Source organism: Gastrolobium bilobum, unplaced genomic scaffold (assembly GCF_033153095.1).
Source record: "Gastrolobium bilobum isolate Gb01-03AN ecotype WA unplaced genomic scaffold, APGP_CSIRO_Gbil_v1 utg15060, whole genome shotgun sequence".
Classification (NCBI taxonomy): Eukaryota; Viridiplantae; Streptophyta; class Magnoliopsida; order Fabales; family Fabaceae; genus Gastrolobium; species Gastrolobium bilobum.
In genome coordinates this window covers 53,801-79,614 of record NW_026896011.1, presented here as the reverse complement: position 1 = coordinate 79,614, position 25,814 = coordinate 53,801, and the positions used below count along the sequence as shown (strand labels likewise).

Genomic DNA, 25,814 nt, shown 5'->3' with positions numbered 1-25,814 from the left:
TTAATAAGTTAATAAGTATGATCCCATAAATTATAACTGTTAGATTGATAGAAATCAACGGTTACAATTTAGTAGTAACAAGTAGTAAGAAAAAGAGATAGTAACTATAACATTCCCCAAATTTTAAATACAAAATATATAATTTATATTGAATACAAAACAATTAAATACTAAACAATTTGTAATAACAAAATGCAAATAAATCATAATACTTATTTAATTAAGAAAAAATATTTTCTCATGTTGCATGACAATTGAATTCTTACATTGTGATCTTTCGATTTATGTGCAAATTTTTTTTTTTGTTAATAAATATGAAGTTCACCATTATTTGAGTCACAGCATGAGACGTGACAAACCAAACCCCTTTAATTAACAAACAAGGAATTGCTGGTTTCCTCGTGGCTTGTTGGATTGGAGTTTATCTTCAATCCTCGAGTGTTCGGTACGAACCAGCACTGTGAGAGAAGCAAAGAGAGCATGCGATGAAAAAAGAAAGAAAGAAAGAAAAACAACGAATTGAAATAATTAGTTAGTCAGTGGATGTACCACGTGGCAATCCTCAATTCGTAAGTGTGAAGTTCGTTACTTGTTCTGTTCGTTTTGGCGGGAAATGCCAATCGACGAATAAATGGGCTTCACACTTTTCCAGTTCTTCTATCGTTCATTTCCAATACTCTCTCTCTCTCTCTCTCTCTCTCTCTCTCTCTCTCTCTCTCTGCTTCCATTTTCAGAATGTCGAGTGAAGAATATGATTCAGATTCCTCCGATTCCCTGTAAGTTCCTCTGTTATTCGGGAATCATTCATGTTAAAAATCGAAATTGATTCCGTGAATTGAATTAAATATTTTCTTCTGGAAAATTGATTGGAACTTTTCTTCTGGAACAGGTTGATACGCCTAGTCGAGTGCAGAATCTGTCGTCGTCGTCGTCGTCGTCGTAGGCGCAATCAAGATCGCGATTCCAGCTTTGAGGGATCTAACGTCGAGGTTATTGAGCAGCTCGGCCAGGGCGGCTTCAGCAGAGTTTTCCGGTGCCGCGATCTCAGGACCGACCAGATTGTGGCCATCAAACAGATCGACATGCTTGGCGTAAATGAAGGTGTTCCAAGTTCCGTCCCTAGAGAAGTCTCACTTCTTAAAGAACTGAACCATGTTAACGTTGTCAGGTACATTGCTATCTTGGAGTCTTTGCCTACTGGAGTTTATGTTTCATGGTATCTTTACTTGGTTTTATATTTCAATACCTTCGCGTTAGGTTGTTGAATGTAATCATCCCCGAAAACAAATACGCGAATCTCGTTTTCGAGCATCTTGATTGTGATCTTCATGATTACATAAGAGATCAACGTTACCCTAAGGATTCGATGACTATAAAGGTATATGAGTTTTTTCTCCAATTATAAATTTCTCCATTCCAGATTAATGAGTCTTGAAAATTCATTTTTATTTTTTTGGTTCTACCAGAGTTTTATGTATCAAATACTCTCTGCTGTGGCATACTGTCATTCTCATAAGATTCTCCACAGAGATTTGAAACCAAAGAATCTGCTGATTGATCATTCTAAAAAGATAATCAAGCTCGCTGATTTCGGTTTGGCTAGAGAATTTGGAGACCCTGACATGTTATATACTGCGAAAGTATGGCAGTGAACCTTTTTCATATTGATTTCCAGTTTTAACGTTTAATTTTTTTTCATATATGCCATTGTTGCTGCCATTATTGCTTCATTGCTACTTTTTTGTTTTTAATTTTACGGTTTTCCTGGATATATGCTTAATTAGATTATATGTTTTTGTCAACTTTTTTTCTTTCAGAATTCACTTTCTTTAATTTTAAATGTAAAATAAGAAAATACTAAATAGTATGAGTGGATTTTTGGGAAATTACTCACGAATGGAAGAAAGTAAAAAAAAAAAAAAGTTTGTTGGGTTTTGTCTTTGGATTTCAACTTCGTTTTTTTTTTTTTTAAAACATTCATGACAGCTTTCATACAAAAGCCACCAAATAGATTACCTTATAAAATAACGGTCATACATATACATTTTTTGTTGGTATACAAATAACGATCTTATTAAGGTGAACAAATCATGGATTCTACTAGTTGGTATTGTACAACTCATGTAATCTTTATTGTCAGGTAGGAACTTACTGCTATAGGGCACCTGAAATCTTGTTTGAATCCCGTCAATATTCAACTCCAATTGATTTGTGGTCTGTGGGCTGTATATTTGGTGAGATGGTAATTGGAAAACCTGTACTCCATGTTACCAATTGCCAGGATGAAATAGAGGCGATTTTCAGGTAAGTTGAAAGACAGAAACCATTTATTTTCCTTCTTTTCAGCAATAGAACCAACCAAGATATTCTATATGAAGACTATTAGGGACCCCGACAGAGGAAACATGGCCAGGAGTCACTCAATTATGTCCTCACCTTCAAACATACGTCCAATTTCATCCATTGGTACTGAATTCTCATTTCTCCAATATGAGTTATTTCACTAACTGTCCTGTTATACAATATTAGGAAGCTATAAAATTTATGTACTTCTCTGCTACTGTGCAGGACCTGTCGACAATTTTTGTTGATCTTGATCCAGATGGCCTTAATCTTCTATCGGTAAGTTCCATTTTCTCTCTCATTTTGTTTTTGTTGCCTGGTGAGACAAGGCGCTTGGGTTCATTTGCAACCTCATTGCATCGTATTAGCCATGCTATGTTGTGGTACAAGACTACAAGGGTATAATAGTCTTCTTATTATAAAACCCTTCTATCACGTTGCTGCAATAATTCACCTCCTTCGATGTGATAGCATATCCTATGATTCCACTATATGTTTGACATTGAGGATGGCATTGTCGTGAGTAGTTATCTTCTACTTGTGTCTGTCCTTTTATCTTCTCCTTCCCCTCTTTTCTTAAAATGCATGTTTCTTTGTGCATTTTTTATTTACAGTTTCTCGTAACTGCAACCTAATGATTTAATAAGTCCTAAATCCTAATTGCCTATATATTTTCATGGAATGTAATTTATAGATGATGTAAAGCTTAATTTATAGTTAGAAAATTTTGGAAGGAAAGAAATCCGTTATTCCTGGCAGATTATTTTTTATTCTTTATTTTTTTTAGTAGGTAGTTTTTTATTCTTTCTTTCACACTTAGTTTCTTTTTCTTCGCAGAGGATGCTTTGCCTGGACCCATATAAAAGGATATCTGCCGAAGCTGCTCTAAAGCATGCTTACTTTAGTAATTTCGATTCGGTATCTTTTCTGCTGCGCTCTTAATTCGTCTGCCTCTTGCTGCTATGCCTTTACTTACATTGCTGCCTGTGTTTAGGGGGCTATCTAACTGATAAAAAATCAAAATGTAGTATTAAGTTAGGGAAATAGTTGTATCATGTTATAGGAAATTGGTTGTGTCATGCTATAGACACAATCAACGTGGATCCCATTTACGTTGGTCGTGTCTATAGCATGACACAATCAATTTCCTACAACATAATATAACTATTTCCCATTAAGTTATTGAATATGTTTGCGGTTTGCTCGTTTTAAATTCTATGGATCTATTAATCTTATTTTATTTTCATTTAGGCTTTTACAGGAAAAGTGTAAGTCCCGGGCAGCGGAACAACTGGGGAGACTCGTTTCCTTCCCATCAATTGCTCAGTGTTGATTTTTTGTTATCAATTACGTTCCATAACCTTTGACCATCCATTAGTTGGAGATCGGATATACAGATAAAGTTGCTCTGTTATTAGCTGGTAGTCCACTTGCTACCATCCTAGCTAATTGTTTCAAGATTACTACTACTTTCATTCCGCATTATAGTCATACATTTGAGTGTGGTAGAATATTTTCTATGCTAAGAATTGCTTATAATTTTTGCAATGGGCTGTTATCACTCGCGTCACTAGTTTTGAAGAACGTAATGGATTCTTACACAGGATTAACACTAGACTGTAGAGACATGATCCTTTCTTTTGTATGTTAATTTACAGAATTGAAGTCACGTTAGGCTTGAGAACTGGAAATACTAAAATTAGCATTCAACATCCTTTGTCACAATTCGAAGCCTTAACAACAACATTAATTAGATTGGTTGTAAAGAACATTACTTATTAAAAGATACTTTACCCATATATTCAATCAATTTAAGATGTTATCAATACGAGACATTCAAATCACCAAAGAAACCTAATAAACTAAGCAACTCTTTAAAAACTCAAAATTATTGCAGACGGTTGGATGTGAAATACATGAATACAACCTAAAGAGTTTGTATAATGACAGGAAAAACACGTTATTCACGGAATAGCTTTTCAGTCGACATGCGGCCTGGTTATTCAAGCAATTGTTTTATTGCTGGGATCTTGTTTGAGATTGAAATAAAAGACAACTACCCTGTTAGGATACCAAAATTCGTAACAGGAGTAATAACACAACGTAAACAAAGATTTTCTTATTCATGCAGACTCAACTTTACACTATTCGCATCTTTTATACAATACAACTATCACCACATGCTACTATACACAACTAACTCGCGTAACAGACTCCTTTTTACTTCCTCACATTCTTATTTACGGCAACAAAGAGATTTTTTCCCTTTTAGTTCTTTTGAAACTAGCAAACTTTATAAGGCAAATAAAAATAGAGATTTTTTGTCTACCAAAAAAAATAGAGATTTTTTTTTTATTTTTTGATTTGATTTATTATTTTCCTTTCTTTTCTTTTATCCGAATTTCAACCTTGGCGACAAGGTTGTTTTCAAGGGGGCGTATTGTTACGACTAAAATTGTAAAAGGGCCTTATATTGGGCCAGGATATAGTTAGAAGCAATTATTTAGTTAATAGCTTAATAGGGAAGCCTAATGATTTATATACAAGGAGAACACACATATATTAAGGGGAGCTTTTGACAAAATATTGTGTTAGGATGAGTATGCTCAGCTGAAAGGAAATGCCTCTTTGACAAGAGAAGTGTCTTTTGTATGTTCATTTCAATTTTTTTTTATCAATAAACATATTTTGCCTTATATTTCCATTGTTTTCTTTCATCCTTCCATCTGTAATACCAGCTCCTATTTCTGGACAAGTAGATCAAATTATTATTAATTTTTCAAATATGAATGTTCTTCATCTTTTATTTATATTTCTTAGTCAACTCAAACTTTTGGAAATTTAATGCCAACCAAATATATCTTATGTTCGTACTCATGATCAATAATTCCGACGGCATCCCTTTATTTATTTCCTACCAATTATATAATTTAAGTTGATTTTTTTATTTTATTCCTTTTTATAATGATGTTATGTATACGTTTCACATTATTCACATAATTTGACGGAAAAAATTTAGGATTTTAAAGTCTTTCCAGATTTTTTGTCTTCTGTAAACAGAAGAATATTATGGGGTCCACCATAATTTTTTTTTAAAAAGTTAATCAAATATTTATTTGAGTTAGGAGGAAGAATAGTTTCTTCCGCAATAGAAGAAACTATTCTCCCAAAAAATTATGAGAAGTTTTTGTAATTTAAATCAAGAACAAAGTCCTCGAATTCCAGCAGTGCGCGGATGAGGCGTATTTACATTTCTCAAGCTTATAATCTCATCATTCAACTTGTTGCTATTGACTTTTGACGAGCCCAGGACATAAAGTCTACTTTAATAATATATAAAAAGCAATTGGGACATTGATTATCTTACCTAACAAAAATATAGCATGACGAAGTAGAATCTGATGAAACACAGCATATGAAATAACAGTACTTTAAAAGAAAAAATTTAAAAATTACTGCCTTTAGATTAATACGATTATCTGCACGTATCAAACAAATAGCTCGACGGTGACCTTATGTTAAAAAAAAAAAAAAACGAATTCTTATGTATTCAATTTTTGCATGTTTAACATTAGCAAATCATTAGGTATTATTCAATTAAGCTTTTTCAAAATGTGTTCTTTGGTTACAATATTCAACAAAGCAATTTTAAAAAACTTAAAATTTTCTGAAAGGAAAATACCAAATAACAAGATTTATTTCTTGCCTCTCTTTCAAGAGAAATAGAGACTAAAGGCCCGTTTAGAGCCCAACATATAATAGGATAGTTTATCATATCTTAGTTTTATATGTTTTTTGCTGAGTCAACAAGATATGATAATCTTATCTAATTGGCTTAATTTATCATGTTGACAACCAAATAGTTAATCATGTAGGAGAAGCTAGGTTATAGTTAATTTCGTAGGAGGAGCTAGGTTAGAGTTCATTAATTCCGTGGGAGGAACGAGGTTAGAGTTTGAAAGTATAGAATAAGAAAATTATTCATTCTCTTTTTACAAACATGTTACCCTATTTATATATGGGTTTATCATCTATCATTTAACATGACTACAAAAAATTTCCTACACACACAACATTTTGTGGGACTCGCAGCAAAAAAAAAAAAACTTCGGCACGCAAAACGAATCTCTATAACATAACACAATCACTTTTTCTACAACATAACTCTTATAAAACCCTTTATATATATAGGGTAAACATTTCTGCAGCTACCCCAAAAACTACGTCGTTTTGATCAACGAAGGGTGTTTATGTAATTTTAGGTGAATAAATGAAAAATGTTGATGGAACCCAGAGAAATACAAGACGTAAATTGATGGAACCCATAGAAATACAAGATTGAATGCATTAACAATGGAGGCATAGCCTCTTTTTACGTACACTGAGACAATATAAATGCAGAAAATAAATTCCAAGAAAGTCTCAACTCCCCCTCAAACCAAATACCTAGGCTCAAGAGTTCCCTGAGGTCTCTCAATTTTCCCACTAAATATTTCTGAATACATGCATAATAAAACCCCACCCTAAACATCTCTATACATTTTATTGAAGTAATGGGCTTGGTTACTTTATTGAAGGCCCATCAGATGTTTTCATAATTTTGTTTATTCTTTTATCATATACATTTTACTAAAACACCCTTCATTAATCAAAACGACGTAGTTTTTGGGTAGCTGTAGATAGGCTTATCTAAAGTGGCTGTAGAAATATTTTTTCATATGTGTGTGTGTGTGTGGTAAAATTATTTCTGCAGCCGCTTTACGTACAAAACGACAGGTGTATGGTTATGATTTTCCATATTTAATGCTTTCATCTTTTGTATGGTTATGATTCCTCGCATTTAATGCTTTCAAGTATATATATATATATATATATATATATATATATATATATATATATATATTGCAAGTATTTAATTGATGCACGTACAACAGCTGCAGATATGTAATATGGGAAAAATGTTTCTACAGTTACTGCAGATAAGTTATCTGCATATATTCCCAAAACGATGTCATTTTGGTATTGAAATCGTAAAAAATTATAAATATAAAGACTATTATAACCCTGAAATAAATTAAAATTACAAAAACACGATGATTTCTGCCCCAAACGACGTCGTATTGGGCTTACTGCAAATAACTTATCTGCATTAACTGCAGAAAAAGCGAACCCATGTAATATATATACATATACATACATATATGCATATACATACATATATATATATATATATATATATATATATATATTATATATATATATATATATATATATATATATATATATATATCTTATATTATAAAGGAATTCCATTCTGTGGAAACCTTGCTGACGTGTCGCACTGTGGTTCAATTTCACCATTGTGTTCACACTACAACATTTAAAAAAGTTTCCTTTAATGGTAAATCGGTGAATATAATAATACAAAAAAGAATTATATTTTCAATTGACAGGATTTGTTACTTTAAATCAATGGTCAAGATTGCTTATTCATTGATTTATAACTACTAAATCACTCTTTGTCGTCATCTTTGTTTTTTAAATAATTGATGTTGATCATGTAATCTAATCATTTTTTTAACCTTTATTCAGTTTAATTCAAATCTTTACGTTTTTTGAAGAAAAAAAACAGGATATTCATTGTTATTAAAACAAATGACTGTTTCATTCCATGAAATGACTGTTAAAAAACGGGATATTCATTGATTTATAACTACTTAATCACTCTTTGTCGTTATCTTTGTTTTTAAAATCTTTATTCAGTTTAATTCAAAAACTTCACATTTTTTAAAGAATACAATTCTATTTACTCAAAAAAAAATTAATTAGTAAAAAAAAAAAAATTATACATATCCCGACCTTTGTTCCTTATTTTCAGATTTTTAAATTTGAATCTTTTATTAACCTCTTGATTCAGTGGAATCAGGTATGAGTGTTTTGTTATTAGAAAAAACTTCTGTTTTATTCCATGAAAATCTCATTTATAACTACTAAATCACTCTTTTGTCGTCATCTTTGTTTTTTAAATAATTGATATTGATCATGTAATCTAATCGTTTTTTAACCTTTATTCAGTTTAATTCAAATCTTTACGTTTTTTTTTAAAAAAAAATGGGATATTCATTGTTATTAAAACAAATGACTGTTTTATTCTATGAAAATCTCATTTATAACTATTGAATCACTCTTTTGTCGTCATCTTTGTTTTTTAAATAATTGATGTTGATCATGTAATCTAATTGATTTTTTTAACCTTTATTCAGTTTAATTCAAATCTTTACGTTTTTTGGGAAAAAAAAACAGGATATTCATTGTTATTAAAACAAATGACTGTTTTATTCCATGAAATGACTGTTAAAAAAACGGGATATTCATTGATTTATAACTACTAAATCACTCTTCTCCTACGCTGTTTATGGCTGTCACGAGTTACATGATACATGGTCCATGTGGTCCTGAAAATTACAAATCTCCTTGCATGAAGGACGGACGGTGTTCAAAAAAATTTCCAAAAAACTTCTGCTCCCGTACTTTGATTGATGATGATGGATTTCCTCATTATAAGAGAAGAAATGATGGGAAAGTTGTGAACAAAAATGGTGTTGAACTTGATAATCGTTATGTTGTGCCCTATAATGCACACCTTCTTTTAAAGTACCAGGCTCATATCAACGTTGAATATTGTAACACCCCGTATATATCCGGTAATGTTATCATAATATCGTATTAAGCTGCGCTTAATTAAAATGCGGAATTACTTTTTCTTTTCAATTATGATGCCAATTACCAACTTGCTTAATACTCAATTAATAAAACATCGCCTGTATGTAATTGCAATAAAACAGCTAACTGAAATACCTCATAACATAGATAAAATAAGTGTGGCTCTAGTCACGGAACTACAACAACGTAGACCGGACCATCTAACAGTTTATACAACTCCAAACTACAAGTACTAACAGAAAGTGTCATGGACAATCCCCATGCTCACTCACATAAGGCCATATGCCCGACATCAGTCTCAACAACAACATATCATAAATAGCGGAAAACATAAACAGCATCCAAATCCAGTCATGCTAACATATAAGCAGAAACAACAAAATCAGCTAAGCTTCGGCCTCCCGCCGCCTGAGGCATCAGTACCCATACTACCTGATCCTGAAATAAGCATTCCCCAAACGTCGGGTAAGATCTCTAATCTAGAAATCTCAGTAAGTCAGTGAGTCCTCAAGGATCTTCCACCCCAAGCTCACTTACATGTGCAATATAAGTTCAAAAGCAGTTTATCATTTATCATTTAAAAAACAATGCAATGCAGCAGATAATCATGTCATGTGTGTCAATACTAATCTACTGGCCAGAGACAGTGCAGGTATACGTCTATCACCTACACACCGTGCAAGTACCACTTGCATTCACCCCGGTACACCATCTTGTATGGCGCTACATACTCAGGCTTCCCGTCAAGATGAAACAACACATGCATATTAAAAGCCCTTACATGTAAAGTTCAACCAACATATCAAATATCCAAAAGCATGTACACAACATGCATAAACCATACCCCCATGGGATATGGTGGAACCACAACATGGCTAAACCGAGGACACGAAAGCTTACCTTGCAAGCTAACTCCAAAAGCCAAGAGTCCACAGCTCAAAGTCCAAACACAGCAGATTCACAATCTGTTATGGACCAACAATACATCAACAACATGCACCACAAGTATACAATATTAAGACAACGCCTTTTCATTACGTTTTCAAGTCTTAAAGCTTCTAACAAAGCCACAAGCCCTTAATCCCATGATTCTGGCTTAGTCCATTAAATACAGAAGTTCAACTTCATCAATCTAGGGTCCACAAACCCCCAATAGCCTACTGTACACACAGCACAGCTACTGTTCTACGAAATCCCAGAATATCCGGATATTCCTCGGGACCATATCCGGATATGCATTATCCGGATATCTCACTGGACATATCAGGATATGCAATATCCGGATATCCAGAATCCCATATCCGGATATCTAGTATCCAGATATCCCAAAACCCCATATCCGAATACACATATCCAGATATCATATCCGGATATCCCATATCCGGATATTCCACGGGCCGATATCCGGATATTTCACGACAGAATGCAGTTTCTGCATTTTTGTGAAGATATCCTTCCAAGGTTGGGTTTTTACCGATTTTAAACACCTAAACATGCATTTCTAGGTGTGTTCAACATTACCCCACAACAAGTTATCATCTTTTGACCTTAACATGCATCAAGCTTTCATTTTTAAGCATTAAACTCAAGATCAAAGGTTGGTATACATACCAAAGGCTTAAAACAGAGAAGAAGATGCTCTTGGAGCTCAACACAGCCCCTCAAGTCTGACTCAAGAAAGATGCACGAAAATGGCTTCACAAGGGTTGGTTCTTCTCACCAAAGGTCACCACTTGGACCTCCAAAATGCCATAACTATGGCTTTCAGCAACCACACCACCCAAAACAGCACTCTCACCCACACACAGAGGATGGAAACTCAGAATACACCCTCACACTTCCTCACCATGCATGTTCTTAAGTGTATACAAGCTCAAAGAGGGAAGAAATCAAGTAAAGGTGACAACTTGAGTTCAAAAATGGTGAAAGGAGGCAATGGAACAGTAAACCACCCTCAGCCCACCAAGTGCCTCACGTAGGAATTCTGGTCTGCCTAGGGTTATGTGCTAAAATGCATATATATAGCCACTTAGCCATAAAACACACAGTATTAACTTTAATTGCTACGCTTAGCATTTTAATCCCAAACTTTGGATTGTGAAACTACATAATTTTCTAAGATTTATCATATTTTTCTTATAATTTTCTGAGCACTTTTCCGGTACGCGCTTTTCCAAGCCAGTACCGGTTTCCAGCACCAGTTCTCATTATCTAGACTTGAAACTCGTTTTACAAGTCCTACATATTATTCTAGTAATTATCATGCACTTACATTAATTTTCTGGGATACATTTTCGGCACGCATTTATACCTACTAGCAGAATCGGAGAAATTGGCTTTGTGTTTTGCTTTCCATTGTGTTTTGCTTTCCTACAAAATTGGCACAATTTTTTTGAGAAATTATTAACTTAAATATTCACCGATTTATTTATTTATGATAGGTATGTCTCCGCATGTGAAGCAGCTTGGAGAATATTTGGATTTGACATTCATTCGAGATATCCCCCTGTTCAGAGATTGACATTTCACTTGCCTAATGAAAAGAACATTATTTTCAGTGATAATGATTCGTTGTATGATGTAAAGACAAGGGCGGAGTCTAGACTGTCAATTTTTGAGTCTTGGATGGATGCAAATAAAAAATATCCAGAAGGTAGGCATCTAACTTATGGAGAGTACCCGACTGAATTTGTTTTCAAAGAAAAAACGCATGAATGGAATCCGAGAAAAAAAGGATTTTCCATTGGAAGGATAAATCGTTTTTCTGCCAATAATGGAGAAGATTCATATCTTCGTACCTTGCTTAATTTTCAAAGAGGTTGCACCAGTTATGAAGATCTTAGAACGATCAATGGCGTGGTTTTTCCTACATTTAAGGATGCGTGCTATTCTTTAGGACTTCTGGATGATGACAATGAGTACATTGATGCAATTAAGGAGGCAAGTTCCTGGGGATCTGCTGCTTATCTTAGATGTCTGTTTGCTCTGTTGTTATTTGCCAACTCAATGAACAGACCTGAAAAAGTTTGGGAAGAGTGTTGGAAATTTTTATCCGACGACGTTGTTTATCGGCATAGGAAAAGAATAGGACGTCAAGGTACGTGTTATAATAATATTTCATACAATTTTTTTTTTTTGTTTAACCGAAATCAGCATATGCTGCCTTAGTACTTATTAGCTTTTATTGCCCGTATTCAGCAAATGTTGCTTTAGTGCTTATTTTGTTTTTTTTGCCCGCATTCAGCAAATGATGCTTTAGTACTTATTTCGCTCTCTTTCTTTCTTTGATTACTTTATCTTTTTTAATTTTTTAATTTTTTTTCCTTTGAATTTTATGCTTTGTCAGATGCAATTCTTACAGAAGAGTCTATAAAAAACATAACTCTTGAAGAAATTGATAAGGTACTGCAGAGCAATGGGAAATGCCTCTCTGATTATCCGTCAATGCCACGCATCAATAGTGAAACTTTGCTTGATATGCAAAATCGATTAGTGTTGGATGAATTAATGTATGACATATTTGCTTTGGAAGAGGAGCATAAAAGACTAATTAATTCCCTCACTGATGAGCAGAAAGTTGTTTATGATAAAATTGTTTCAGCAGTTACGACAGGTAATGGAGGGTTATTTTTCCTATACGGGTTCGGTGGTACAAGAAAAACATTTATTTGGAAAACTCTTTCAGCATCTATTAGATCAAAAGCTGGAATCGTACTTAATGTTGCTTCTAGCGGAATTGCTTCCCTTCTGCTTCCTGGAGGACGAACAGCGCATTCTAGATTTCGTATTCCTATTCAAATCAATGAAGATTCAACGTGTAATATAAGGCCGAAATCTACTATAGCTGAGTTGCTGTCAAAAACAAAGTTAATCATTTGGGGTGAAGCTCCAATAGTACATAGATTTTGCTTTGAGGCTCTGGATAGGACACTGAGAGATGTTCTTAGAATTTCTGATACAAGCTGTGTTGATATGCCATTTGGTGGAAAAGTTGTTGTTCTAGGAGGTGACTTTCGGCAAATATTACCTGTCATTTCTCATGGCAGCAGACAAGATATAGTTCATGCAACCATCAATTCTTCTCATCTATGGTCCCATTGTCATTTATTAACTTTGACCAAGAACATGCGTCTTAATTCTGGAAGTAGCGCTCACAATTTAGAGGAAATAAAAGAATTTTCTGAGTGGCTACTTAAAGTTGGGGATGGTAATCTTGGAGATGATGTTGATGGAGAATCTATTATAACAATTCCAGATGAATTGTTGATTAGAGAATCAGAAGATCCGCTGTCAGATATGGTTAATTTTGTTTATCCGAATCTCTTGGATAATATTTTGGATCAGACCTTCTTTAAAGAACGTGATATTCTAACTCCTAAATTGTCCGATGTTGCTATGCTAAACGAGCACCTAATGTCTATGATTCCTGGTGAAGAAAGGACTTTTTTGAGTTCGGATAAAATTCTTAAGCAAGGTGGGACTTCCTCTGTTGAGGATGATGAAATCACCCCTGAGATCTTAAATACATTATCATGCTCAGGGATTCCTGATAATAAATTAATCTTGAAAGTTAAAGTTCCAGTAATGCTATTAAGAAATATTGATCAGTCGAGAGGTTTATGCAATGGCACAAGATTGCTTATTACAAAATTAGGGAATCATGTTGTTGAGGCAATTGTACTTACAGGAAGCAATATAGGGGAAACTGTGTTAATCCCTAGAATGACGATGAGCCCATCGAGTCATACATTTCCTGTAAATTTCCAAAGAAGACAATTCCCCCTGATTGTATCATTTTCCATGACTATCAATAAGAGTCAAGGACAATCACTTTCACATGTTGCAATTTATCTCCCTAAGCCTGTCTTCACTCATGGGCAATTATATGTGGCACTGTCTAGAGTAAAGAGTAAGCATGGATTGAAGATATTGATACTTGATGAAAATGGCTGCGTTACGAATAGTACCCTTAATATAGTTTACAAGGAAGTATTTCAAAGACTGCTATAGTATATTGGGTTCTTTCTTCAAAGATATAACTTCGTTGTATGGTACAGGTAAAGACAAAAAAAATGACTGTTTATTCGCGTCTCTTTTCCTTATCTATCTTCAAAGATATGACCTTTATTATCCTATTTTCTTTCCTATTTTTAATGTAACAATAAATGATTGTTTTGTTATTTAAAAAAATGACTGTTTGGGACCTTTGAAATACTGACAAAATGAGTTCGGCCCGGAGGGCCGACCCACCATGCCAAACAAACCAATTTTTTTTCCCGTGCATCGGCATGGGTAATTCACTAGTATATATATATGAGGTAAACATTTCTACAGCCACTTTAAATAAGGTTATCTATAGCTACTCAAAAAACTAAGTTGTTTTGATCAATGAAGGGAGTTTTTATAATTTTAGGTGAATTAATGAAGAATGTTTTCATAATTTTGTTTAAAAATTTTAGGTGAATTAATGAAGAATGTTTATTCTTTTATCATATACATTTTACTGAAACACCCTTCATTAATCAAAACGACGTAATTTATAGGTAGCTGTAGATAACCTTATCTAAAGTGGCTGTAGAAATATTTTTTCATATATATATATATATATATGAGCTTATTGTTTCTCAAGCTGCTTGAGATAACTTTATCTCCGGCTACTAAATCATAACCGTACAAAGATGGATCAATTGTAATAAAGAAAGAGAGAGAAAAAGGGAATCATGGCCATATTCAAAGGAGAATCAATTAATATAAGAAAATAAATAAACAAAACGACGTAATTTTGGGGCGACCAGAGATAAATATATCTCAAGCAGCTTGAGAAATATTTCTATATATATATATATAGAGAGAGAGAGAGGTATGATCATTTGACACCAGTGTCAAATTTGAATTTTGACACCTCATCTGAGAGCCGTTAGATCAAAAAAGATCAATGACTATGATTTGTAAGCATGTGACACCATTGATCTTTTTTGATCTAATGCTCTCAGATAAGGTGTCAAATTTTAAATTTGACACTGGTGTCAAAGGATCCTGCTTTATATATATATATATATATATATATATATATATATGGCTTAAGATAGCTTTAATGACTCTCTGCTTGAGATAGCTTTATCTAATGACTTGATCTTCAAAGTTGCTTGATCTAATGACTTGATCTTCAAAGTTGCTTGATCTAATGACTCTCTGCTTGAGATAGCTTTATCTTCGACCACTAAATCATAACCATACAAATATAGATCTAAAGTGAAAAAGGAAGAGAGAGAAAAATAAAGTTATAACCATCTAAAGGTAAATCAATAAATATAAGAAAATAAATAAATAAAACGACGTAATTTTGGACTGACCTGAGATAAATATATCTCAAGTAACTTGAGAAATATTTTTCTCATATATATATATATATTATTTAGATGAAGGTTATACTGACAATTTTTTTTTACAACCTCTTACAACCATATCTTAACACTGTTGATTTCTGTCAATCAACAGTTATGATTTTTGCAAATTAAACTCATTAATTAATTATTAATTCACAATAAGTGATAATTGTAACATCCCGAGTGCTGACGAGGGCAGGGAGTGATCGCCGGTGCAAAGAGGCATGGACAAAGAGCGGCTCCTGACAGGCTTCCAGCTGGGGGTTACATGCATGAATGAATTGAATCGACACCCGAAAGAGAGGGATTCCAAAGACTGTGCAGGTATAAGGCTGCACAGTTTGGGATAACTGATAATAATTAATTGGTACTACCTATACTAACAAGATGCATCTACTTTTCGGTAGCCCGGAACGGAAGAACTCTACAGTTAAGCGTGCTTGATTTGGAGCGATTCTGGGATGGGTGACATCCTGAGAAGTTTTCCCGAGCAGTGTGCAAGTGAGGAAAAGACACACTGAAAAATCTCGTGTTAGTATGTGGAGATAGTCATTGATTCTTGAAGCGGCCGGGCGTTACAATAATCGTTGATTGACGAAAATCAACGGTGTTAAGATATAATTATAAAAAAAACTGTAAGTATAAGTTTCTCTTTTATTTATTCGATAAATAGCTATGCCACATATTAAGTATTCGTAAAAATAAATTTTCTTTTGGAAATAGTGTTATTATATTATAATTTGTTAGAGAAATTGCTGTTAGAACTTAGAAGAGATTATGAAATGAAGTCATTATTATACTTGAATCCAGCACGAGGCATAATTTTTAAATTTTTTAAAAATTACAACTTGTTATTTATATAATAAACCATTTGCAATTTTGAATTCAGAGTAGAGAGAGGGAGAGAGAGAGAAGAGATTGACGGTACGTTCACACGCCTTACAGGACCATTCTTCAAACCCATCACTATCATCTCTATCCATTCTCAACTTTCTCCATTTCCTCTTCCTTACTTCTCATCTCTGACAAAGCGGTTCCTCTTGTGAAATTTATTCTAAGGTTTGTTTCAGCCATATATTGCACTTCTTTAATCTGTTTTCATTCCGTTTTTTTTTTTTTGTTTTTTTTTTGGGGAAAACGGTAATGCTTTTGGTTTCTGAGACAGTTGTTGATTTCTGATTGGTGTTTTTCTGTTGCTATGAGTAATTTTTTTGTGATTTATTTATTTATTTTGTACTTGTGCTCTAAATTTTGTTCATATTTTTCTTCTCAATATTCTTTGGAGATGTGAAAAACAGCACAAACTGAACCACTTTGAAGATGTTAAGCCTAAACGTTGGCTGAGATACAACACCGCGGAGTTTAGGGCGAGTGAAGTATATAAACAAAATAGAATATGGCAGAAAAGAATGGTTTTCATTCGAAATTACCCTCTTTTAAGCAACAATACTTGTGGAAATTTTGAATTAGGATGTTGAGATACAGATAACTAGTTCTTGATGAAAGATTGGAGAGGTATTGCAATTGCGTGGGAAAAAGACATTGCAAGGTTTAAATTGAGAGAAAGCTTATGCGCGTTTGATCAAAATTCCATTATTTTGTATTTTTGTGCTTCTCTGAGCAAAAGTTTAATCAAATATATTTTTACAAAGCATCTTATTATAAAGAGTTTTTTGTTATAATGAATTTAAAAAAAATCTAAAAGCTCCTTTCAAGAGGTTTTTCTTAAGATATATAGAGTTCTCATATTTATTTTCTAGTTTCATCCTTATTTTAAATTTGTATTTATCAATTTTACTCTTTACACTAATAATTCATTCTAATAACAAATTATTTCATTTTCTCTCCTTCAAAAATAATCATCAAATATCTTTTAGTTTTATTTTTGAAGTTTTTTTTTTTTAAAAGATAAAGATGTGCCCAGATAGGCTTTTCTTCTTATGGCTTTGGGAACAATCAAACATACTCATGTCTTGGTCACACAGCATTTCATAAAATTTTCAAACGTATTTTCCTTTTGCACAAAGTATTACTCTAATCTGTTATTCTTAACTTAAACAGCAACATGATGCTGATATCTGTGCTTCATTGCATTTTAGTTATGACTAGGCATTCGTTTCTTTAGCATTACATCTTTTTTTTTTACTGGAATTTCTTTTTTGATATCATTGGAATAGTAGAGAAAAAGTTGGAGCTATGATATGAATCATTACTTTTTGTATATAGAATCCCGTGAATATAGTCTGTCAGCTCTTGTAAGACTTGATTTTTGTGCGTTGTCGTTAACATGTTCTTCATATCAGTTTTCCACTTTATTATTCTTTAAGACATTACTTTTATATGGTTCAGCCAAGTGACCTTGTAAGTGGTTTCATTTGAAGGCATTGATTCCATTTGACATCACAAGCCGTGTTCCAAAACTGCATTAAGTCATGACTTGTTTTCATTTTGTATTCGGTAAGAAAGTGTCTTCTACAACAAGAAGAGATCCAGACATTGATGAAGGTAACTTAATTATATTTGATTAATTTTTAAGAATATTGTGTCATTGTGTAATTAAGATACCTGTGATATATAATACATGAACAAAAAATCTATTTATATGCTAGGTTTTAATTGACTATACTTGTGAACAGAACTTTCAGGCATGCAAAATGTAAGAGTCTATACCTACAAAGAACTAAGTATTGCCTCGGACAATTTCAGTCCAGCTAATAAAATCGGGGAAGGTGGTTTTGGTTCTGTCTATAAGGTAACTATTCAACTTTCAATTATTGTGTGCTTCATCAAATCGATTGGCTTGTTCATTATTTTTTCCTTTCTTTCATTATTAATTAAACCTAAACAATATTATGGTTGATGATCAGGGATTGTTAAAAAATGGAAAATTTGCTGCTATAAAAGTTCTTTCAGCTGAATCAAGTCAAGGGGTGAATGAATTCATGACAGAGATTAATATGATATCAGAAATAGAGCATGAAAATTTGGTTAAGCTATACGGTTGTTGTGTAGAAGGAAATCACCGAATATTAGTCTACAATTACCTTGAAAACAATAGCCTTGCACAAACTCTTCTAGGTAAATGCATTATATATTTTTGGTAAAGTTTTCTGGGAAAATTTAGGAACAAGGACTTTTATTGCGTTGTTTAGAACATCATGGACTTGTAATATTAAGTAGTCTTTGACTCTCAACTTTATCCTAATTCTTTTTGAATAAATTATTTTCTCTTTGCTTGCAGGTGGAGGTCACAGTAATATCCACTTCAATTGGCGAACACGATCTAGGGTGTGCATTGGGGTTGCACGTGGGCTTGCTTTTCTTCATGAGGAAGTAAGTCCACATATTATTCACAGGGATATAAAAGCAAGCAATATTCTTCTTGACAAAGACCTTACACCAAAGATTTCAGATTTTGGTCTTGCAAAGCTTATTCCATCATACATGACTCACGTCAGCACGCGTGTAGCAGGAACAATGTAAGTATTTTAATTCATGGTCTGACAGAAATTGGAAGCTTTTGTTTTGTTTTTCCTGTTGAAAGAGTAGGGTAGCCTTCCCAAAAGTAAGAATTGATCCTTCCACTTCATTATCCTAGTTTTAGATCCAACGTCTCCAACTTATACACGAACTTAAAAACTACTGTAATATGTTGAGCGGTCAGAGTCATATGGTACAATAGTGAAAGATTAAAACTAGTTGACTATATTGATTTTATTCTGTATTTATAATTTATATCGATTCATTTTGGTGTCAATCCATGACTTTGATACAGCCCTAGAAATCTGATGTGTCTTCACAGAATTCTCAGAATTGCACATGGGAAATGAAACAGATATGTCTAACTTTTATAGATAAAGGCAAGTTACAAGAAGAATCCACTTCCCAAAGGAGCACTCTCCTTTCGCAGAGGCTTCCCGCATTCCTAGATCTCTTCATTTTACAATTGCCTGCCTACCCAGTATGAACCCACCTACTAAATAGCCAGATTACACAGAACAAAAAATTGTCTAAACATGCTCAGAAAAATGACTAACAGATGCAGGAAAAATAGCTATCGACTACCCAGCCTTATTTGTAACCAACTAATCTACTGGCTGACTTTATTTGAGAAATAGCTAACTACCCAGCTTTATTTGTAACAAGCTGATCTACTGGCTGACTTTATTTCTCAACTTGACTTGGTCATATTGGCTAACTGACTTACTGCTGCAGTCTCCTATGTAAACTCTGAACATTTGGAAACACTTAATATCCTTGACCATATCAATACCTCCAGGGGGTAAACAACCTTGTCCCCAAGTTTGAAGCTGGGAAACTACTGTTGAATAGCAAGCACATCTTCCCATGAGGCTTCTTCAAGTGTGTGATTCTACCAATGGATGAGAACCTGTTTGTTTGGTTGTCCCTGACGAAAGAACAGTACAAGAAGCCAGCACTTTGGCAGGGACAAATAAGGGGGCTTGATCTTGGAATTCCGCCAGATAAGGAATGTTCTACAGGTCTGTTGCCCACTGCCTTCTTGTATTGTGAGACATGAAAAATGGGATGAGTACGGGCTTGAGGTGGAAGCTGAAGGCAAAAAACTGCTGCACCAAATTGTTTGAGGACTTCAAAAGGGCCGTAATATTTGGCTGCCAACTTAGGACAGATGCAATGATTAGCCAACAAAACGATATCAGCAGGTTTACTGCAGAAGGGCAAATTTGGGATCAAATCCTGAACAACTAAGTGAACCAGATCAAGGATAAAATCTTATCCATCAAATAGAAGTAGATAAGATAAATCACACAAATCAGCATCTTATCCAACAAACAGAAGCAGATAAGTCACACAAATTAGCGTCCAGTCCAAATCAGCAATAAATATGACAATATCTATCAGTAAAAACCGGATTAGGCAACAAACATATTAGATCTGCAGTTTAATTAGGAAGTTTTGTTATCTCAACTAAATTAGGAAATTTGTAGGACTCACACTTGAAGGGGAGATTGTTGGGAATTCAAGTGTGTGATAAAAAATCCCGCATCGGGAAGGAATGAGCTAAGCATAGTACATATAAGTGAAAGTCCCCATAAACCCAATGTCAGCTTTTGGGTTAAGATGGTTTTTTACATGTGGACAATTTGTTTTTTTATAAATAGGTAGGACCTAGATCAAAAGCCTTAACCTGGATATCTTTAGGACTTTGGTTTAGGAGAGTGGGGTCTCTCGAACACTTCGGATTGCTTAAATTTCTTTTGTGTATATGCTGTCAAGGCTGTTAAGCTTTCATCTCATTTAATAAACTTGTTAGTTTTAGTTTTTATACCTCTTTATCTGATCCAGTTTCATCAACTAGTATCAGGGCTTCCGATAAGGGAGCCTTGAATGGTCCACATGAACAATAGAAGCCCACATCAATGCTTTTGAACAAAATATTCATAGTTTGAGGAGCCAACTTGGTTCATGATCGTTCGTTTGAATTTCCTATGCTGGAATCACCTCCTTCATTCAAATTCTCAGGTAATTATGAATGTTCTTCCCCAACCTTCTTACTCATCCACGCTTTTAGTAAAATTCGAATTTATTCTATTCCTTCCAATTATTTTTCCTGAGACTCCAACCACTTACTCTTTTCGGTGGTCTCTTTTCGTAATAATTCAATGGAGACTTCCAGAGCTTCAATAGACACCATTTTGATGGATCCGGTAGGTTGGACCAATTTGATACAGCCCTAGAAATTTGACAAGTGTCTTCACAGAATTCAGAGAGTTGCACAGGAGAAAAGAAACAGATATGACTCACTTTTATTGATAAAGGCAAGTTACAAGAGGAATCCACTTCCCAAAGGAGCACTCTCCTTTCACTTAGATTTCTCCCAGCCCAAGATCTTTTTAGTTAACAATTGCTTGCCTACCCAGTATGAACCCACCTACTAAATTGTCTGCCTGCCCAGTAACCCACCTACTAAACAGCCAGATATCAGAGAACAAACAATTGACTAAAACATGCATAGAAAAATGATTAACAGAAGCAGGAAAAATAGCTAACAACTACCCAGCTTTATTTGTAACAAACTAATCTTCTGGCTGATTTTATTTGAAAAGTAGCTAACAACTATCCAGCCTTATTTGTTACAAACTGATCTACTGGCTGACTTTATTTCTCAATTTGACTTGGTCAAATTGGCTAAATGACTTCCAGCTTAAGTCTCCTAGTGTAAACTCTGAACAGTTGAGGGCCCTTAATTTCCTTAACCATGTCAGACTTTGAAGTTTATATGCATATTATTTTGCATCATTGTTATTACAGTGCTTTAATGTTGACATAAGAGATTCCTTTGGTGGAGCAAGTACAGAGCAATGGATTTGTAGTCCAAAAGTTGCAACACACACGTAGTCTGGCTGGTGTTAAATTCATGTGTCAACTATAACCATGAGATCATTGACAATGCTGTGAAACTGCACCTAATGGAAGCATGAAAATGTTATTGTGGATTATGTCCATTCATTCTTTACCTTTCCACTCCTTACCTGTGAAAGAGGAAAGCCTCTCTTTTTCTGTTTACGTTTGTATATTATCTCCCTTATCTTACCAATTATTTATATCAGGAATTTAATGCTGCGTATTTTATCTCAGAGGTTATTTGGCACCAGAGTATGCAATAAGGGGGCAACTGACACGTAAAGCAGATATTTACAGTTTTGGTGTCCTACTTGTGGAGATAGTCTGTGGGAGAGGTAACACAAATACACGATTACCACTAGGAGATCAATATATTCTAGAGAAGGTATGTCTGTCCTATGTTGCCAGTTGAATTGACGTATCTTGCACTGTTTAAAAACACATAGTTAGAGGGGAAGAATAAAATAATTTCTTGTGCTCATCTTATTAATAAGCAAAAATCTTTAGGCGTAGTACATTAAATGTGAAGTTACTTTCACTGCTAAGATTGGCGTCACTTCCACTAATATCTTTTGTTATTAAACTCCACTAATCAATTCTGTCTTTTTTATTATACTCATTATTCTTTCTACTTTAAGTTTTGCCCTGTGTTGTCTGTTTATTGTTGATGTCGAAAACACTTTAATGATTCTCTCTAAGACTCATTTTTAGTGGAAGTTAGTCCATACCTTAATTTTCTTTTTTTTTTGTTTTTATCTTTCTTGTATTAGCAGTCATAGCATTAAATTTTCAAATTTTTATAATATTTTTTAGATATTAAGCCCATTCAAATTTTTATAATATTTTTTAGATATTAAGCCCATTCAAATTTTTATAAATTTTTTTAGATATTAAGCCCATTCAATTTTCGTAGTATAGCAAAGTACTTGCTAAACCTATTTCAACTTTTTTCTTCAACTGGGGTCCAACATAAAATTTCGTACGTATTTCTCAATTGTTTCTTGAAAGATAACACGAGTAATTTTACTTTCATTTTGAATCATTGAACTGAGATACCAAAATATGACTCTTAGTATTGTTTGCCCATCAGTTCTAACAACCACGTTGTTTCTTCAATCTTCATCTATTCTGAACAAACTAAAATTCCCAATTTTTATTTTTAATGACTTACCTGAAGTCACTAGGTGTAGCATTGGAACTGCTATGTAGGCTTTTTATTTACCGAGAGTCATTGGGGAGTGAAATAGAACATGAAACTGTAAGCTCCCAAGCAGGGGAGGAGCCCAGCACTTCGTTTTTTTAGTCAATATAATCACCGATTATAGGGTACCTTAGGATTAGTCAGTTCTATTTCTTGATGAGGGCAAGGGAAGGGATATAACTCAGCGGTAGAGTGTCACCTTGTCTAAGTGGAAGTTAAACTACCTTTTTGATTTGAACTGCTAGTTGAGCACAAATATTGTATGCAAAAGCAGATGACAAGTGGGACCATTCATAATTTCTTCTGTCCCCTTAAGCATAAAGGACAAATCGGAATGATTGTAAGGTTATGCTCTAAAATTTGAAATGGAAGTCATTGAAGCTTTATAAAATATCAGTTGTCGAGGCCTACTTCCAGTCTTAATTATATTTGGCAAACATATAAACAATTCTTATAGAAATACTAATGGACGGTATTTGTTTCTCCTCTCTCAGGAAGAAAGTCCTCGCTATGACTTGTAATTATAATATGGAATTGTAATCCTCACATTTTTTCTCAGCATGACACGCTTTGGCATGCATTGCATTGCATAACAGTAATCATATTCTACAGCATTATGAGATTTTTTTTTTTAGTAAAAGCATTATGATTATTTTATTTCTTTTAATTTTATTTTTAACCTTTTTTTTCCCCAATTTTTATTTGCATACTTTTCATTTGGGTTCATCCCCCATTGATCCAACTAATTTGGGATAAATGTGATGTTGATGCTGTAGAGTAAAAGTATTATGAGATATTTGTACCCGCTCTTATTTAGGCTTTATGTCCTTACAGACATGGGAACTTTATGAACGAAAGGAACTGATAGGGTTGGTAGACGTATCACTAAACGGGGAATTTGATGCAGAGGAGGCTTGTAAATTTCTGAAAATTGGCCTTCTTTGCACCCAGGAGACTCCAAAGCTAAGGCCGTCCATGTCTTCTGTGGTCAAGATGCTCACTGGAGAAATGGAAGTTGATGAAATTAAGATAACAAGACCAGGCTTGATTTCAGATATTATGGACCTTAAAATCAGAGAACACAAAAGTAATCTTGATATGAAGACTTCATCTTCATACAATGCATCCTCTGACTCAGACAGCCAGGGGACAATTGTGTCATTAGCTGCTTCAAGTGCTGCAACAACAACCTTTACTATAAAATACGATGAAAGCATGTAAAAACCAGCTGTCAATGATTTGCCCTTTGATTTAAATTTATTTATTTATTTTTCTGAGGCATGTTATCTCATGTAAGTTTCCAACGGTCCGCTAGTTTGTGTTATTTTATTTTATTTTTCTTTTTGTTGTGATGCTGTGTGACTATAAACTTCTACCAAATTGTACTTTATTGTACATATGACCATAAATTTGGAGATCTTTTCATTTTTATGACATTTTGTGTCGCCCGTGGAAATAAGCTATGCAGGACTGGCTTTGCTAATAAAACTGTCAACGTAATGTGGCCTATCATGGACATGTTACGGTTAGATGGTTAAGGGAGGTGTAATAGATATCTGGTTAGTAAGTTAGTTGTAATGGTTAATTGTGGAGGCCATTGTATATGAAGTTTTCATTTGTAATTCAGTGAAGTTTTCTTTTTCAACTGCCTTTGTTCGTCCGTGATTTCAGCTCTCTTGAGAGCTTACCTTCCCCATCGTACCATTAGTGTTTTAACCTTTGAACAACATCTCCAGAATGAGAGTCAATGATTCTGCTAATGAACTTGCCTCGTTACAATAACGGGTTGATGATGAAGTTGCTTCCTTGCAGAATAGGCTCAACGACAGCCATAACCATTTTTCGCTACTTGTAGCTTGAGAGCAAAAAATTTATGAATCTCTACTTACGTTAGAGGCACGCTCCAAGGAATCAGTTAGTCATCGACCTTTCCACCCTTCAACTAAGACAAATTCGACCCCAAACACCTAAAGCAAACCTTATATTGGGTCACATGCACTGAATCAACACTTGATTCACAATCTCAAACCATTCCTTAATGTTCCTTGGTTCTTTAGGTTGGCAGCCCAATCTAGGTTTAACCCTAGGCCACAATCAAAAACCCTAATCTCATTAGATATTGGGCCCACCATGAAACCCTAGAGCCCTTGATGGGTGGCGATCCACAACCCTAATTAGGGTTAGCCACACATGGCAGCCCTTGCTCCTAGCAAGGTGGCGACCAAACCCTAAATAGGGTTAGCTGCCATGTCCTTTCACAATCAATAACTCGTAGCGGTCTTGCCCTTTCTTGGGTTGAACGGTACTTGTTCCTTTTTCAAACAAGGTGGCGGCCACCAACCTACTCTAGGGTGTGCAGCCGCCTTCCCCATCCAAAAGGGGTCAATTGCCAACCATGATCTCATCATGGTGGCGACAAAATCATAAGAAAAGAAAAAAGGGGAAGAAGAAGGAATAACAAGATTAATGCATGCATCAAAAACCTTGAACTTTGAAAACCAATAAAAAGACTAAAGATAACAAAAGATAAATGTCTATCCTAACTCATCCTTATTTCCAGCAATCAAGATAAAAAATTTGAACTTAAAGATAAATCAAGATCATATTAGGATGCAATTTTTGAGGGATTTCAAATACAAAAAGGTTACTTAGCACCCAAGTTAGCTTTTCTTATAAATATAAAAGTCCATATACGTTCAAAAATGGATTGGAACCATTAGGGAATCACTCATGACTTAGTTACGAGGAATCCATGGGGTTAAAAGGAGAGACTA

General features: G+C 34.2%; 2 protein-coding genes across 3 annotated transcripts; both read left to right on the top strand.

Annotated features, from left to right (window-relative positions):
* The first annotated feature begins 735 nt into the window (after window positions 1–735).
* LOC133297280 (uncharacterized) lies at window positions 736–17,561 on the top strand. Its single transcript, XM_061496394.1, has 8 exons — window positions 736–776; window positions 890–1,168; window positions 1,258–1,378; window positions 1,467–1,640; window positions 2,141–2,304; window positions 11,508–12,163; window positions 12,413–13,743; window positions 17,514–17,561. Exons 1-8 carry the CDS (start codon window positions 736–738, stop codon window positions 17,559–17,561), a joined length of 2,814 nt encoding a protein of 937 aa, XP_061352378.1.
* LOC133297282 (cold-responsive protein kinase 1-like) lies at window positions 16,358–24,540 on the top strand. Of its 2 annotated transcripts, none has more exons than XM_061496395.1 (7): window positions 16,358–16,511; window positions 17,834–17,957; window positions 18,089–18,204; window positions 18,320–18,530; window positions 18,694–18,931; window positions 22,074–22,224; window positions 23,875–24,540. In XM_061496395.1, the coding sequence occupies exons 2-7, from the start codon at window positions 17,885–17,887 to the stop codon at window positions 24,259–24,261; spliced, it is 1,176 nt and encodes a 391-aa protein (XP_061352379.1). In that variant the 5' UTR covers window positions 16,358–16,511; window positions 17,834–17,884; the 3' UTR covers window positions 24,262–24,540. The 2 variants fall into 2 exon arrangements, with proteins under 2 accessions (XP_061352379.1, XP_061352380.1); XM_061496396.1 differs by having other exon boundaries at window positions 17,802–17,957.
* Window positions 24,541–25,814: the final 1,274 nt, after the last annotated feature.